We start from the raw sequence: 14957 nt of genomic DNA, 5'->3' as shown, positions 1-14957 counted from the left end.
ATGGAAAAGGAAAATGCAACCTTGTTGACAGAGCTGATTCTCACAGGACTCACATATGAACCACAATGGCACATTCCCCTGTTCCTGGTGTTCTTGGTTATCTATCTTCTCACCATTGTCGGGAACCTTGGTCTGATTGCTCTCATCTGGAATGACCCTCAGCTTCACATCCCCATGTACTTGTTTCTTGGCAGTCTGGCACTTGTGGATGCTTGGATATCATCCACAGTGACCCCCAAGATGCTGGTCAACTTCTTTGCCAAGAGAAAAGTGATCTCTCTCTCTGAATGTATGATACAGTTTTTTTCCTTTGCAATCAGTATAACGACGGAATGCTTTTTGCTGGCAACAATGGCTTATGATCGATACGTGGCCATATGCAAACCATTACTTTATCCAGTGATTATGTCTAATACACTGTGCATCCGGCTGTTAGTTTTGTCACTTTTAGGTGGACTTCTCCATGCCATAATTCATAGTTCTTTTTTATTCAGATTAACCTTCTGTGATTCCATCATAGTACATCACTTTTATTGTGACATTATACCCCTGCTTAAGATCACCTGTACTGACCCTTCTATTAATTATCTGATAGTATTTATTTTTGCTGGGTCAATACAGATGTTCACCATTCTGATAGTTCTTGTCTCCTACACACTAGTGCTCTTCACAATATTAAGAAAGAAGTCTCTACAAGGCATAAAGAAAGCCTTCTCCACCTGTGGGGCCCATCTCTTTTCTGTCTCCTTGTACTATGGTGCTCTGGTCTTCATGTATGTGCGTCCTGTAGCTGCACAGTCAGAAGATCAAGATATGATGGACTCTCTCTTTTACACCATCATAATTCCTTTCTTAAACCCAATTATCTACAGCTTGAGAAACCAGAAAGTCATAGATTCATTGAGAAAAACATTAAAGAGAAATTCTTAGAACTCACCTTAATATCTGTTCTCCTTTCATTAAAATGGCACAAACTGCATAGATTACATATTGGCTCTGTGTTGATCAGTGTTCAGTTTTTGAAGCTATACTTGCCCTAATGTTTAAATGAGTTAAGAGGAGACTACAAATAAATGACTATGTGTATATGTTAAAAAATATAGAAGGAACTTTAATCAAGTGTTCATGACATAAAAGTTATTAAAGGTAAACAAAATACTTTACATGTTTGCATTTCACTGTGGCTTTGTAAATGCATTAAGCACCGTAATGGGGTAATTTCTCTAATGAGAACCTGAATATGATATATTTCAAGGCCATACAGCTCTGCCATCTGAAGACTCCATCACTTTTTTCCACAGTGGGGTCAGGGTTATATTTGGGTGAACAGAGACTAAACCATATAATGAGAGACCATATTTCAGGTTCACCTCTGCGTTTCCTCTCTCACCACTGATTACTATCACCATTCTGGTGGTATCACTGAGGTCCTCCCACTAAAACTGCTCACTTCTGACATTTGCTGTCATCTTGTCATCCTTTTTCTACATCTTGTTGATACTCTCACTTCCAAAACATTGCTGTCAGATTTTTCCTACTAAACAGATATCAGACTAAATAATAACCCCTTCAATAATTGTGTATCATCATATCTACCAGATGATACATATACATGGCATACACATCTATAACTTTACAATGCACATGCTTATACATGTAGATGCCCAAAATGAAAAATGCGAAGATATCTAGATTCGTATCATGGAGATTGTATATTTCATCTGCAGATCATATATTAGCTTTGTGTTGATTTATTTTGAACATTCTTTTGCAGTTATAACTGCCCTAGTGTTAATGATTTTAGGTGGGAGTACAAATAAACATCTGAAATACTTGTGTATGTGTGTTCACATATACTTTTGTTCTCCCTAGCATTATTTGATTCAGCCCCCCCAAAAGAGACATTGATTCAACTCTGTAATCTCTTCCTCCAAAATCATTCACTCATGTTTTATAATTCTTGTTGAGAAATTGAGGACAACATTTCCTCGACTGTGCACAAAGCATGGACACAAGTAGGAGCCAGATAAAGACCAATCAAATCTAGAATGGTATTTCTCAGTCTGAGCTGTAGACTAGAGTTCCAGGTAGGGCAGAAACTTAGTGATATATATTAGGTATGTATGAACACCTCTCTAGCCTAAACTCTCTTTTGTCATTCCTTTTTCTTTAACGTAACGGTTCTTAAAGTTTACTTGGCCTGCAAATCATCTGGAAGGTTTATAGTAACAAAAACAGATGGGCTCCAACGCTAGGGATTCTTCTTCAACAAGTTTAAGCTATTGGGTTGGGACCATTGTTTTAAATAATCAGTGAAATAAAGATGTTTTAAATCAATATATTAGAGACTTGTTAAATGCGGTTTCCACACATCTTCTATTTACTACTGAAATAGCACTGCAAGTATTCTAAAGATTTCCACTGTCAGTTTTGTACTTTAGTCTCCTTTTGGGCAGCTGGGTGCAGATTTCAATGGGGCATCTGCTACAAAAGATGAAGTATTATATATGTTTTTATAACTATTCCTTGAAAGTATGATTAAGAGTAATGATCACCAAAGTCCATTGTTTCTTGTTAATGAGGCTAATAGTAAGAATCTGTCTTCATTAGAAAATCTGTCAAGCTGGATCAATATTTGGACTGTCACTCTCAACAAGATTTTACATGCAAGGTAATCCTCATGATGTACTAATGCAATGATACCTCCTCTTAAAAGATACCTTCCAAGATAGAGTTAATTGAGGTCAACAGCTAATGACTGCAACAAATTTCCCTCTCTTTCTCAGGTAAACAAGTCACCAAACATCCAGCTAGTGTTTGTATTGGATACTGCTCTCTAGGGCACAGAACCAACAATACATATAAGTGAACAATATATAAAGAGACATTTGTTATAAGATATTGGCTCACATGATTAAGGAACCTGAGATATCCCACAATCTGTTTTCTGCAAGGCATACACCTAGGAAAGATGATGCTGTAGAGCTAGAACCTGATAATAGCAGAAATGGTGGACAGTATAGAGTCCATCCAGTCTGAAGGCCTGAGAACCAAGAGCACCCATGGCAAAAGAAAACAAATTGTACAAGTCAATCAATCAGGCAGAGTGAATAAGACCTTCCTATGCTTTCTGGTTCCATTCAGGCTCTCAATGGATTAGATGATGCTCAAAAGCCCAAGGGAGGGCCATCTCCTCTCCCTAACTTAATAAGGATATCATCTGGACACACCCTGACAGTTAACAACCAGAAATCACATTTAACCAGGTATCTGCACATCCTGTGGAGTGATCAAAGTGGCATATACAAGTTGGCATCCATTTACAATTTTGAAACTATATAAACTTCAAGTAAGAACAATAGCAAAGTCATAATTCCACCTGAGACAATGATGCTGTATTAAACAGAAATGAATTCACTCCAACCCATGGAAATGGACTAACGTCTTTGAGCAATATTTACTCTTCTCCCTGATATCTGGTAACTTAAACACTATGGTGTATAGTTAATGGTGTCAATTAGCTATACGTAATGACTAAGCACTAATTATGCATTTTATGTTACATGATAGGAGAATATGAGTGGAAAGAATTTGAAGATATTTGCTATTCATATATGGATACATATATACAAATAAGTCAATAGATGAGTCTGTATACAAACACACATAGCACACAAACAAACAAACACAAATATATTCTTACCAAACTGAGGAGCAAATTACTTATGACAATTACAGTCCTCAATTCTGTAAGCACAGCTATGGTCATAGCTCGTGTTCACAATTACCTTCTCCACTACCCTTTCCACAATCCCTTTTTCTAAAACAAGCATCTCAGCTGGTCAGTTTTCTTGACCCGGTCACTCTTCTTTACCTTCAATCCTTAAATGTCAAGCCAATAGACATCCTGCCTCAACAGGTTTGTTGGAGCTTTCCAATGACCTTAATTGTAGGGAATGACCCAACTGAGAGAGGCCCTGAGTGATGTGAATTTCAGACATCCTTGTCCTCATCTCCCCTGTAGTGCAATTTCTCCTCGGCATCTCACCAGCCAGCAGAGTAGCTTCCCTCTTTGCATGATGATGATTCAGAGAAAGAAGGAGCACAAAGTGGCCTATTGCTCATCTACTTTCTCCTCAACAGAATCAATGTGTGTGGCTGGTGGAAACATTCCTCCTTCTGGCGTTAAGACAATTAGAACAGCAGAGCAAAAAAGCTTCTCTCCTTCTAGTAGGCAAATGTCTATCAAGAAGTCCACAGTAGCTTCTGCTTCTTGATACCAAGTCCAATTACCTTAAGTGACCAGTGTGATATACTATGGGAGGGAAAGAAGATCAGGATCCTTGAGAAATACTTGCAAATCATATATCTGGTGAGAGCTGAGTATCCTGAAAATATGAAGAATTCTCCAAATTGAATAATAAGAAATATATAACTCCCTTTAAATTTGCAAGTATTTCAACAAAATTTCGGTAAGCAAAATATAAGAGTGTCAAACAGGGATACACAGAAATATGGTCAATATAGTTCATCATTGGGCAAATGCAAATAATGACCACAGTGAGATACCATGACCCATCTATGTCAATGATTAAAACAGAGGAGACTACTTACATTAGGACAGTAATACAGACGTTTATACTCACAGGCAACACAATGAGTCAAGAAATAATTACACAAAATTGAAGGGAGAATTTAATTTGACTCAAATGTGGATGATGTTGAAATTATCTACCCTTTTGCTGTGATTTCACAAGGCTTCTCTTTTATCTATGTGGTTTATTTCTCCTCCTTTTTGGCTTTCATGAACAAATTCTAAGGATACAGAATAACTGATTAAGGCCTCTATCAACCTATAGAGCCTTTGCTTTCCTCCTCACTGCCAGTGCCCACATCCTTTGTGGAAGTTCAGCTTTTTCCTACTCTTCAGAAACCAAATCAAAATGTTATAATTTCTACTTTGTAATATTTTGACCTAAATAACATCATTATTTTCTGAATGAGCATTTATTGTCACTTCTCTCACACATCTTACCAACATGTTCAAAATATGTAACTGGTTTCACTTAAAAGTGGGGTAATACAAAGTGCCTGACCTAGCCTCCAGCCCCCATGTGATCCCAACCATGCTGGTCTTTCTTGTCCCTTTTGTCTCCTTGCTTCTATTTGCAGGCCAGCTCCAGCTACTTCTACCACTTTGTTTCTTTCCCCAATGATCCTGTTCTGAGATCATCTAGGCCCTCCAATGATGGAGGGTCCTGAGGTTCAAAAATGTCCACGGTATCACTTTGTTGGACGTGAAGATTCTCAGGCATCTTCCCTGATCCATCAAAGGTTTAATTTCATTTCAACACATCTCCAGAGGCTCGTAGGCTTTACCCTTTGAGGAGCGGTGGTATATACCACCGCCCAGTGTGGTCCTTTGTTTTGGTTTTCCTTTGCTCTTTTCCTGACCTATAGCAAGTAAATTGTCACATGTGTGTTCAGATTAAAGTGGGAAGTGCACTGTAGGTTTAGCATCTCAGCTGCAGTTTGCATGAAGATTGACAGCTGTGTTTGAGTTTAGCTCCTGAAGGAGGTCCTGAACTTTAGCCTCATTAAAATCTTGTGGGTTGACCAGTTCAGATAGGATCCTCCAACTCAAGGCATTCAGAACCTCAAAATTTTGAGATAAACTGAAGTTTGCATTACCTTGTCAGAAGTGTCATCTGTCCTGGAAAATAGCAGCAAGAAAGTGCAATTTCTGTTGTTAAAACTAGCATGACTTTTTGTTTATGATTAAAGAATCTGCTATGCCCAATGGGACACCTGGACGTGTCACACATGTTCCAATCTACAATGCCCAGAAGAGCAGCTTAGTTTTGTCCCAAAGGGAATCCTTGAGCACTATGACGGGAATTTTCATTCTTCGTTTCTTCCCCTTCTGGCAAGAACGCACAATCCTATGGGCTGGGTCTTGTGTTTGAAACAATTTGATATACATAACCATTCGGTATAAGTTTTCCTGAGCTTGGTAGAAGAGCCTCCAGACTGAATCAGTGTTGCTACTTACGTTTTGTCATTCCGGTGATAGTGTGTATTTTTCTACTTTAGAAAGCCTAACCTTGAAAGAACACTTGAAAGATTTTTTTCTAATTTTAGAAGATATGGGTAAGAGGAAAATGATTTTTACAATATTCATTATTCTTTATATGTAGAGTCAAAGCATTGTTACAATAATTTTACATGGTGGTTCCAGGAGGCCCAAAAGCCAGGTGAGTAATAAACAACTAGGGAGTAATTTTTACCTTTAGTTTCTATAACCTAGATAAGCAAAAGAGCTGTGAGACTGAATTATTCCCCTTAACAAGGTTTTATTATCTAGTAACACAGCTATAATGGCATCATAAGGTAAATATTGTTGAACTCGAATGTTAATTTAATCTTCATTTAAACATCCTTTCATGATTCCTACAATCAAATCTTTCTGGTTATTCTGATGAAGGGTCCATTATGTTTAACTGATCATATTTTGTGATTCAAACTTTTAAGGTAAGTCACTGACATATTATCTCTACCCTTTCTTCTACTTCTCACAATACTTCCATGGACTATTTCACTTACGTGTAGCAAAAATTGATAGTAACTGCTCCTTCACTGTTCTTCCCAGCATATATGGCTTAATTGATACCAATACACAAATTCACCTTGAACTATTTCAATTACTTGGTGATTTGAGGTCACATGAAAGAAGTTCTAAATAAAATCGTTTTAACAATTGCAGTCATTGGCTTCGGCTACTTGTATCACTGTATTCCAGTCCAGTCCAAGGCTCAATTTTATTCTGCTAAGAAAGTGATGGAAAAAGGTGCCCTCAAGTAAAACCATAAGGATTTCTAGGAAACATCACTTCTAATCATTTTAATAACAAACATAAAGCAACTTTTAAATACAAAAAGTGTTCAGGCAGTGCTAATATATTAATGAACAGCACAAAGTTGCAAAGTAAAATTTGACCTGAAATCTTTTGCATACATATATTACACAGGAAAATAAAATTTGAGCAAGAGAAAAAGAGAAGACTCCCAATGTTGACAACTCAAAATAAAAATCAAGGTTAATGTAGAAATTAAGCTACAAATTCTGGGAGTTTCCCTTTTTGTTTTCGATAGTCTTATTTCTGATATATTTTTTTAAATTTAAATTCAATTAGCCAATATATATAACTCATTAGTTTCAGATGTAGTGTTCAATAACTTCTCTCTGATGCATTCTTAATCCTTCTTCTTTTCTTGTCTTTCCCACACTTTTCCACCCATGTGTTGGCTATTCTCTGCCTATTCTCTCTTCCTCCATTTTGTGATCTTTTCATCCACTTAACTTCTCCTTCTGTGGTCTTCTTTCTTTTCTTACTGCCTTCCTCTCCTCTTTGGAAAGCTTTTATTAAATGATATAACATAAAAATATATTGTATTTGTCCATCTGGAACAGACATATACCAACTGTCCTTCTCATTCCTGGCGGATTCAGTGCCCTTTTCTTGCTCACTGTTGAGCAACTCGTTTCCCATTCACTGCTCATTATTCTCTGGCCTCGCCTGCATCACATTCCAGAAATTGCTCTCACTAAAGCCACTGCAAATCTCGCAGTCTCCATGCTCAATCACATCTGTTCACTCTTTTCCCAGCAGAACATGTATTTTTTCAACTGACACCATAACTCTCTTTGTCTTTTTTGAGTATCTTTCTCTCTTTATGTTCATGACATTCATCTGTCCTGCTTCCCATCTCTTCTTGATCATTTTGCTCTGAAAATCCCCAGAAAAGGATTTTCCTGTTCTCTCTCTTTTATCGTTGTCACTCAGAGCTATTAGTTCCATCAAGAAATGATATTTTAAATGGATTTTCTGTAACACAGAAATGCTAGGGATTTGAAGGATTCAGCTGGAAACAAAATGGGCAGCAACAGAAGGAAGCAAGGCAGTCTGTCAATAGTAAACTCACGTCCCAACTTTGGTTCCATGAGGGTTGCTGTCATTGCTGCTGTGTGGGAATGCCACTGTTCATACCGATAGTATCATTAGTGCGGGTGCAGGACGCATTTGCTGGAACCTTCATATTGTGCCTTGGCTGCCTTAGCAACTCATATTCTGTTTTGTCCTTGTACCTTTTCCTCCCTCACTCCTAATTCCTAATCCAGTGTGGCTGAGTGTAGTTTGCCAAAACTACATCAAGTTTCCTCACTCTAGTTGTTAGGGGGATAGAAAGCCAGTGTATAGCCCTTTGGCTCCTAGATTGGGTGGCAGATTTTGCTTGGCACCAAGATTATATGGTAGAAAAGAGGATCAGATTTGCTTTCTAAAATTGACATATATTTTCCATAATCATATTAATATGCTTTTGTCAGTTTTGCTGCTCACCACTCTCTTCACTTTATGTATTGGCCAATGGATAGGTCATATATGAGTATGACCTCAGCTACTTCAATGACTTCCAAGTCATTATATGTAGTAAACTCATACTACAAATTATGTACCCCCGGATGTTCAGAGGACACTCTCTCTACAAATGGGCACTGCATCCTAACGTTCATGAATTTTTAAAAATTAGATTATATTTTATGCACAATGTTACATTAGTTTCAAGTGTATAACACTGATTTTACCTCATGCTATGTTCACCACAGGCATAGCTACCATCGGTTACCATTCACTGCTACTACAGTATCATTGCCTATACTCCTTACACTGTGACTTTACCTCCCATGGCTTATTCAGTCCATAATTCAAAGACTAAATCTCCCACTCACTTTCACCCATTCGCCAAGCCCCTCCACATTTCTCCCCCATGGCAATCAAGTTTTTTCTCTGTACTTTAGGTTGAATCTGCTTTTGTTATTTATTTGTCTTTTTCTTTTAGATTTCATATATACGGAAAATACAGCATTTATTTTTCACTCTGACTTATTTCACGTGTGTAAATGCCTCTAGGTGCTTCCCTGTTATGTCAAATGGCATAATTCTATCCTTTTTATGGCTGGATAATATTTCACTGATGTACGGTGTGTGTGTGTGTGTGTGTGTGTGTGTGTTTGTATCTATTTGTCCATGAGTGGACATTTAGGTTGCCTCTCTACCTTGGCCACTGTATAAGGCTGCAATAAACATAGCAGTACATTTATTTTTTCAAATTAGTGCTTTTGTTTTCTTTTGGGTAATGAAATCTACTCAGTTACCAAATGACTCCTCTGTTCTTCCTGACCTTCTCTTCACCTCCAGTGTGTCACAGAAGTGGTGTCTCTACACTCTGAACTCTTCCACTTCTGTCTTCTCCTGCCCTATAGAAGAAGTCCTTTCACCCATGGACTGGTCACATCAAATGTATTTGAATCAACTGAGAAGCAAGTGTAAAATGCAGGTTATAGGACTTCTTTCTTGACCCACTAAATCTAATTCTAAAGAAAGGTTCATAATCTATATACTGCCTGAAAAGCTGCTCAGAGAATTCCAGTGTGTAATCTGGTTTGAAAACCAGGAGACAGTAATAACCTCTTCCTGACAAGTATTTGTGACCACAACTTCACTTCCTTACTGCCTATTTCCTTTATTTATTAAAAAAGATTTGTTTATTTACTTGAGAGATAGAGGGGGAGACAGAGAACATGGAGTGGGGGGCAGAGGGAGAGAAAGATTGACTCTTAGGCAGACTTGCTGCAGGGGGCAGAGCTTGACACAGGGTTTGATCTCACACTGAGACCATGACCTGAGCCAAAATCAACAGTCAGACTCCTAACCCACTGAGCCACCCAGGCACCCCTGTGCAGCCGATTTTCTATACTACCATATATTCATTTACAAATTATCCCAGTCTCACTCCCTTATGTTTTTGGAGCAAGCCAGTTCCCTGATGGATAATGTTCAGGATCCCTCAAGTGCTATTCAACTCTGTATTACCCAGGCTCTTCAACCTTCTTTTTTGTTCACTGCTATCCACCATGTCCTTGACAAAGAATTTCCCTTTGGTACTCAATCTGATCCCATAGATTTAGCACTTACATAAAATTTCTTTCTTTTTCCCAGTTCTATTCATTATGGGTATTCTTTTTTTATTATGGATATTTTAAAAGTTGCATTAATTTCTAAGCCCTCAAAAGAGATTCTGCCCATTACAGAGGTAACACACAAAATTGAGGATTCTGATGTGCATAATTTACTTCAACACTCCTCTTCATATTTTCATGTTGTAAATTCAATGAGTTTTTCCCATTTACTATTTCATCTCAGGCAACACCTGGTGAGGACATGGAAAAGGAAAATGCAACCTTGTTGACAGAGCTGATTCTCACAGGACTCACATATGAACCACAATGGCACATTCCCCTGTTCCTGGTGTTCTTGGTTATCTATCTTCTCACCATTGTCGGGAACCTTGGTCTGATTGCTCTCATCTGGAATGACCCTCAGCTTCACATCCCCATGTACTTGTTCCTTGGCAGTCTGGCATTTGTGGATGCCTGGGTATCATCCACAGTGACCCCCAAGATGCTGGTCAACTTCTTTGCCAAGAGCAAAATGATCTCTCTCTCTGAATGTATGATACAGTTTTTTTCCTTTGCAATAAGTGCAACGACGGAATGCTTTTTGCTGGCAACAATGGCTTATGATCGCTATGTGGCCATATGCAAACCATTAACTTATCCAGTGATTATGTCCAATACACTCTGCATCCGGCTGATACTTTTGTCATTTTTAGGAGGACTTCTTCATGCCATAATTCACAGTTCTTTTTTATTCAGATTAACCTTCTGTGATTCCATCATAGTACATCACTTTTATTGTGACATTATACCCCTGCTTAAGATCACCTGTACTGACCCTTCTATTAATTATCTGATAGTATTTATTTTTGCTGGGTCAATACAGATGTTCACCATTCTGATAGTTCTTGTCTCCTACACACTAGTGCTCTTCACAATATTAAGAAAGAAGTCTCTACAAGGCATAAAGAAAGCCTTCTCCACCTGTGGGGCCCATCTCTTATCTGTTTCCTTGTACTATGGTGCTCTGGTCTTCATGTATGTGCGTCCCGTAGCTGCACAGTCAGAAGATCAAGATATGATAGACTCTCTCTTTTACACCATCATAATTCCTTTCTTAAACCCAATTATCTACAGCTTGAGAAACCAGAAAGTCATAGATTCATTGAGAAAAACATTAAAGAGAAATTCTTAGAACTCAGATTCTTCCTCTAAATAGTAGGAGTAAACAATATCCCACTACAATAACTTTTCATGGATTGTCATACCATTATATTATATGGTATACATATCTAGGACTCTATATATGCATACACATGTATTTATTCATATATGTATATGTATAAAGTGAATGATATATAAAGGTGTCTACATATATATGAAGTAGATTGTACATTTCCCCTTCAGATAATATACTTGCTATGTGTTGCTTGCTATTGTGTTTTTAATTAATTAATTAATTTATTTTTATTCATTAATTTTTAAAAGATTTTATTTATTTATTCTTGAGAGACACACAGAGAGAAAGGCAGAGGGAAAAACAGGCTCCCTGCAGGGAGCCCAATGTGGGACTCGATCCCAGGATCAGGATCACACCCTAAGCCAAAAGCAGACTCTCAACCGCTGAGCCACCCAGGTGTCCCTGTTTTTTTTTTTTTTTTTTTCTTTTATTTAAGCAGTCTCCACACCTAGTGTGGAATCCAGCACAGGACCTGAAATCATGACCCAGAGATCAAGACTCTAGATGATATCAAGAGGCAGACATCCAACCTACTGAGCCACCCAGGCACACATGTTGATTAGCATTAAACTTTTTTTTGCAGTTATAAATGACCTAGTGTCAATGACTTTAGGTGGGAATATAAATAAATACCTAAATATGCATGTATGTGTGTAACACACATACTTTTGTTCTTCTTGGCATTATTTGAGGTTCGTTCCCCTAAAACTTTGATATTACTCTAAGGTCTCACCCTTTAAAATTCTCTTAATGCTTTTGTGTTATCAGCAAAATGAGTTACTGAAAGCCTTTTTGACCTTTTTTACTCATGTACACATTTTTGTTCACACAGGTTTCTCCACAGAGAACACTTTCCCAACTGCACTCACCTTCACTTATAATTGAAGTGGGTCCTTTCTTCAAGATCTATCTTAAATGTAACAGCTTCCTTGATGCATTTCTATATTACCTCAAAGAGGATTAGGGATGCTCACTTGTTTAATGTATTGCATATTTTGTTTATTCTTTTAGGCCACAAATGGCCTTGTGTAATACTTATTTTTGTCTTATAAGCTTCTTTAGATTACAATTTAGAAGTCCTAGTACTCTTCCAATCTTTGCAGTGTTTTGCAAAGTCTCTCAAACCCATGAGGTCCTAAATAAGTATGTCTAAAATGTATATGAACTTAAAATGAAACTGACAGCAAAAATAACTCAAATGAAATGAGAATATATCACTCATTTCCACATTGTAATGAGCTTGGACGATTCCTAGGCCTAGCTTGTCTATGGCAGGCTGGCTCACTTTCTTTCAAGAGCTCATGGGAAAAGTTTTCAATTAGCAATAATCGCGCCTCGGATAAACCTCATTGGCTACGATACTGCCACTGCGCAAAGCTTCAAGAGCTCATGAACATCATATACCCAAAGTAAATTATTCTTCTTATCACGAGGATTAACCCCTGGGACAGAGTATAGGACAACATCAGGGAGAAGCTCTTTAATTGGGTGTTTGTTTAAAGATATGAAACGTGAAAGTATTTTTTTTTTTATGATAGTCACAGAGAGAGAGAGAGGCAGAGACACAGGCAGAGGGAGAAGCAGGCTCCATGCACCGGGAGCCCAATGTGGGATTCGATCCCGGGTCTCCAGGATCGCGCCCTGGGCCAAAGGCAGGCGCCAAACTGCTGTGCCACCCAGGGATCCCCGTGAAAGTATTTAAAACAAATTTTGCTATGTATTTCTGGAGTTTTGGGTCACAAGATTAGACCAGGTCATATGCCCTATTTTTGTTTCCCTGAGGGATATCTCTAAGCCAAGGAAAGGGAGTAAATATATCAAAGTCCAGAAATTGTTATTATTTTCCCTAGAGAATACATGTTATTGCATAGATCTGTAGTTTAATTCTTGTTGTTGTATAACCTTCCCATTGTGCTGATTTTTTCTATAAATTATCTGCATTTTTGCATTATCTACATTTGCATTACAATATTTCACATAACATTATGACCTGAAGTCTGTATTGGTAATAAAAGCAACTGCTGTGTATTCCTTCTGTAACCATGAAGACCCTAACTGACCTTTTCTTTGAATGAAAAGATTAACATCAATCTATGAATATATGGGTCTGGTGTAGACACTGTCTGGTCCTACTTTAGTTTGAGTAGGTATGGAATAGTCTTTGGGGTTCTCAAAGTCTCAGACTTCTGTAGATTTCTTTTGTACATGTCTCATCTATAGATTCCACTGCCCTAATGTATCTTTTGTTAAACTACCAACTACTTTATGCCTCCCAGAAATTCACTAAAATCTCCTGTTCACTGATGTGCTCCCATTCTTTTTTGTTTTTAAGATTTTATTTATTTATTCATGAAAGACAGAGAGAGAGAGAGGCAGAGACACAGACAGAGGGAGTAGCAGGCTCCATGCAGGGAGCCTGATGTGGGACTCAATCCCGGGTCTCCAGGATCACGCCCTGGGCTGAAGGCAGGTGCTAAACTGCTGAGCCACCCAGGGATACCCAATGTGCTCCCATTCTTATTTCTGTTACAGAATTTTTCATTTTTGTACACTTTTGTCAGTTCAATGTCATGTTGGGAAAGACCTAAAGTATACATTTCTGTGAAGCCCACATTTTAGATAAGATATTCTGGAAATTTTTAAAAACTAAACTAAGAAGTTACATATGTATTGCTTAATGAATATTTAGATGTAAAGGATGATATACAATGTTAGGTTCATCCAGTTGTCTGGACTAATGATAAATGTGGATTAAATCAACACCTCAAAATAATAATAATATAATATAAACACCCTTTCTTATGAACATATTGATTTTCCTACCTGGAGATGTAAAAGAATTCATAGTTCCTCCTTCAGCATACATATATATACATTTTTTTCTTCATTATTTTATAATACTTGTTGAGAAGTTGCTGACAACATTATTTTAGACTGTGGTCAAAGAATAAAAAACACTTAGAACTTAGGTAAAAGCAAATACCAATGGGGTGAGCTAAGATGGTGAGGTTGTAGGAGAACTCTAGGTTTGCCTTGACCCTGAAACACAGCTAGATAAATATAAAATCATTGTGAATACCCAAGAAAATGTATCTGAGGATTAACAGAACAAACTGCACACAACTAGAGGGAAAAAAGAGGCCATATCATGGAAGGTAGGAGGTGTGGAGCTGTGGTTTGGTGGAAAAAGATATCATGGGTGCTGGAGAGGGGAAGGAGGCCTGGCCATATAGTAAAGTGAGAGAAAGAAAGAGAGAGAATGAGAGAAAGAGAGAGGAGCACACAGTGAATTGCACAAGGAAAACACTTTTGGCTTTCCCAAAGCCATTGACTGGGAAAAAAGGAGAGGTCGATTTGTGTGAGTTTTTACAATGAGTGGTGCTCAAAGACTGGAATTTTAGATGTCCGTGGTGTGGAACCCTGAGGGCATAGCAGTGCTCCTATGAAGAAGGTGGGCAGATAGCCCAAGGGGTAGAGGCGTGATCTGAGGTCCCCTGGGACACACTCAGAGAGATGGCTCCTTCTTGGAGTGCATCTGGGAAAGGTGGCATTGCCTCTCTATGAACAGAAGAGCCTGGGTGCCATTTCCTTCCCCTGCTCCTCAGCACAGGTGCAGAGACACCTGCTGAGGGCAGTTAACTTGTACACTAGCACTTTGTTGTGCTTTAGCCCAAACCCCATGCTCCTGCACTTTGATGGGACT

At 38.1% G+C, this 14957-nt stretch overlaps 2 protein-coding genes and 1 pseudogene across 2 annotated transcripts; 2 read left to right on the top strand and 1 right to left on the bottom strand.

The window, feature by feature from the left end:
- On the top strand, positions 1–930 carry LOC140624930 (olfactory receptor 5H2-like). Its single transcript, XM_072811916.1, has one exon. The coding sequence runs from the start codon at positions 1–3 to the stop codon at positions 928–930; it is 930 nt and encodes a 309-aa protein (XP_072668017.1).
- Positions 931–10279: 9349 nt separating this feature from the next.
- LOC140624929 (olfactory receptor 5H2-like) lies at positions 10280–11209 on the top strand. Its single transcript, XM_072811915.1, has one exon. It carries the CDS (start codon positions 10280–10282, stop codon positions 11207–11209), a length of 930 nt encoding a protein of 309 aa, XP_072668016.1.
- Positions 11210–12480: 1271 nt separating this feature from the next.
- Positions 12481–12633, bottom strand: LOC140625248 (U4 spliceosomal RNA; annotated as a pseudogene).
- Between the last annotated feature and the right edge of the window lie 2324 nt (positions 12634–14957).

Source organism: Canis lupus, chromosome 35, assembly GCF_048164855.1.
Source record: "Canis lupus baileyi chromosome 35, mCanLup2.hap1, whole genome shotgun sequence".
In the NCBI taxonomy this organism is placed as follows: Eukaryota; Metazoa; Chordata; class Mammalia; order Carnivora; family Canidae; genus Canis; species Canis lupus.
This window is presented reverse-complemented; position numbering and strand designations above follow the sequence as displayed.

Bases quoted from the DNA above. Each gene is read 5' to 3' on its own strand.
- LOC140624930 (XM_072811916.1), top strand. From the start codon at position 1: ATGGAAAAGGAAAATGCAACCTTGTTGACAGAGCTGATTCTCACAGGA.
- LOC140624929 (XM_072811915.1), top strand. From the start codon at position 10,280: ATGGAAAAGGAAAATGCAACCTTGTTGACAGAGCTGATTCTCACAGGA.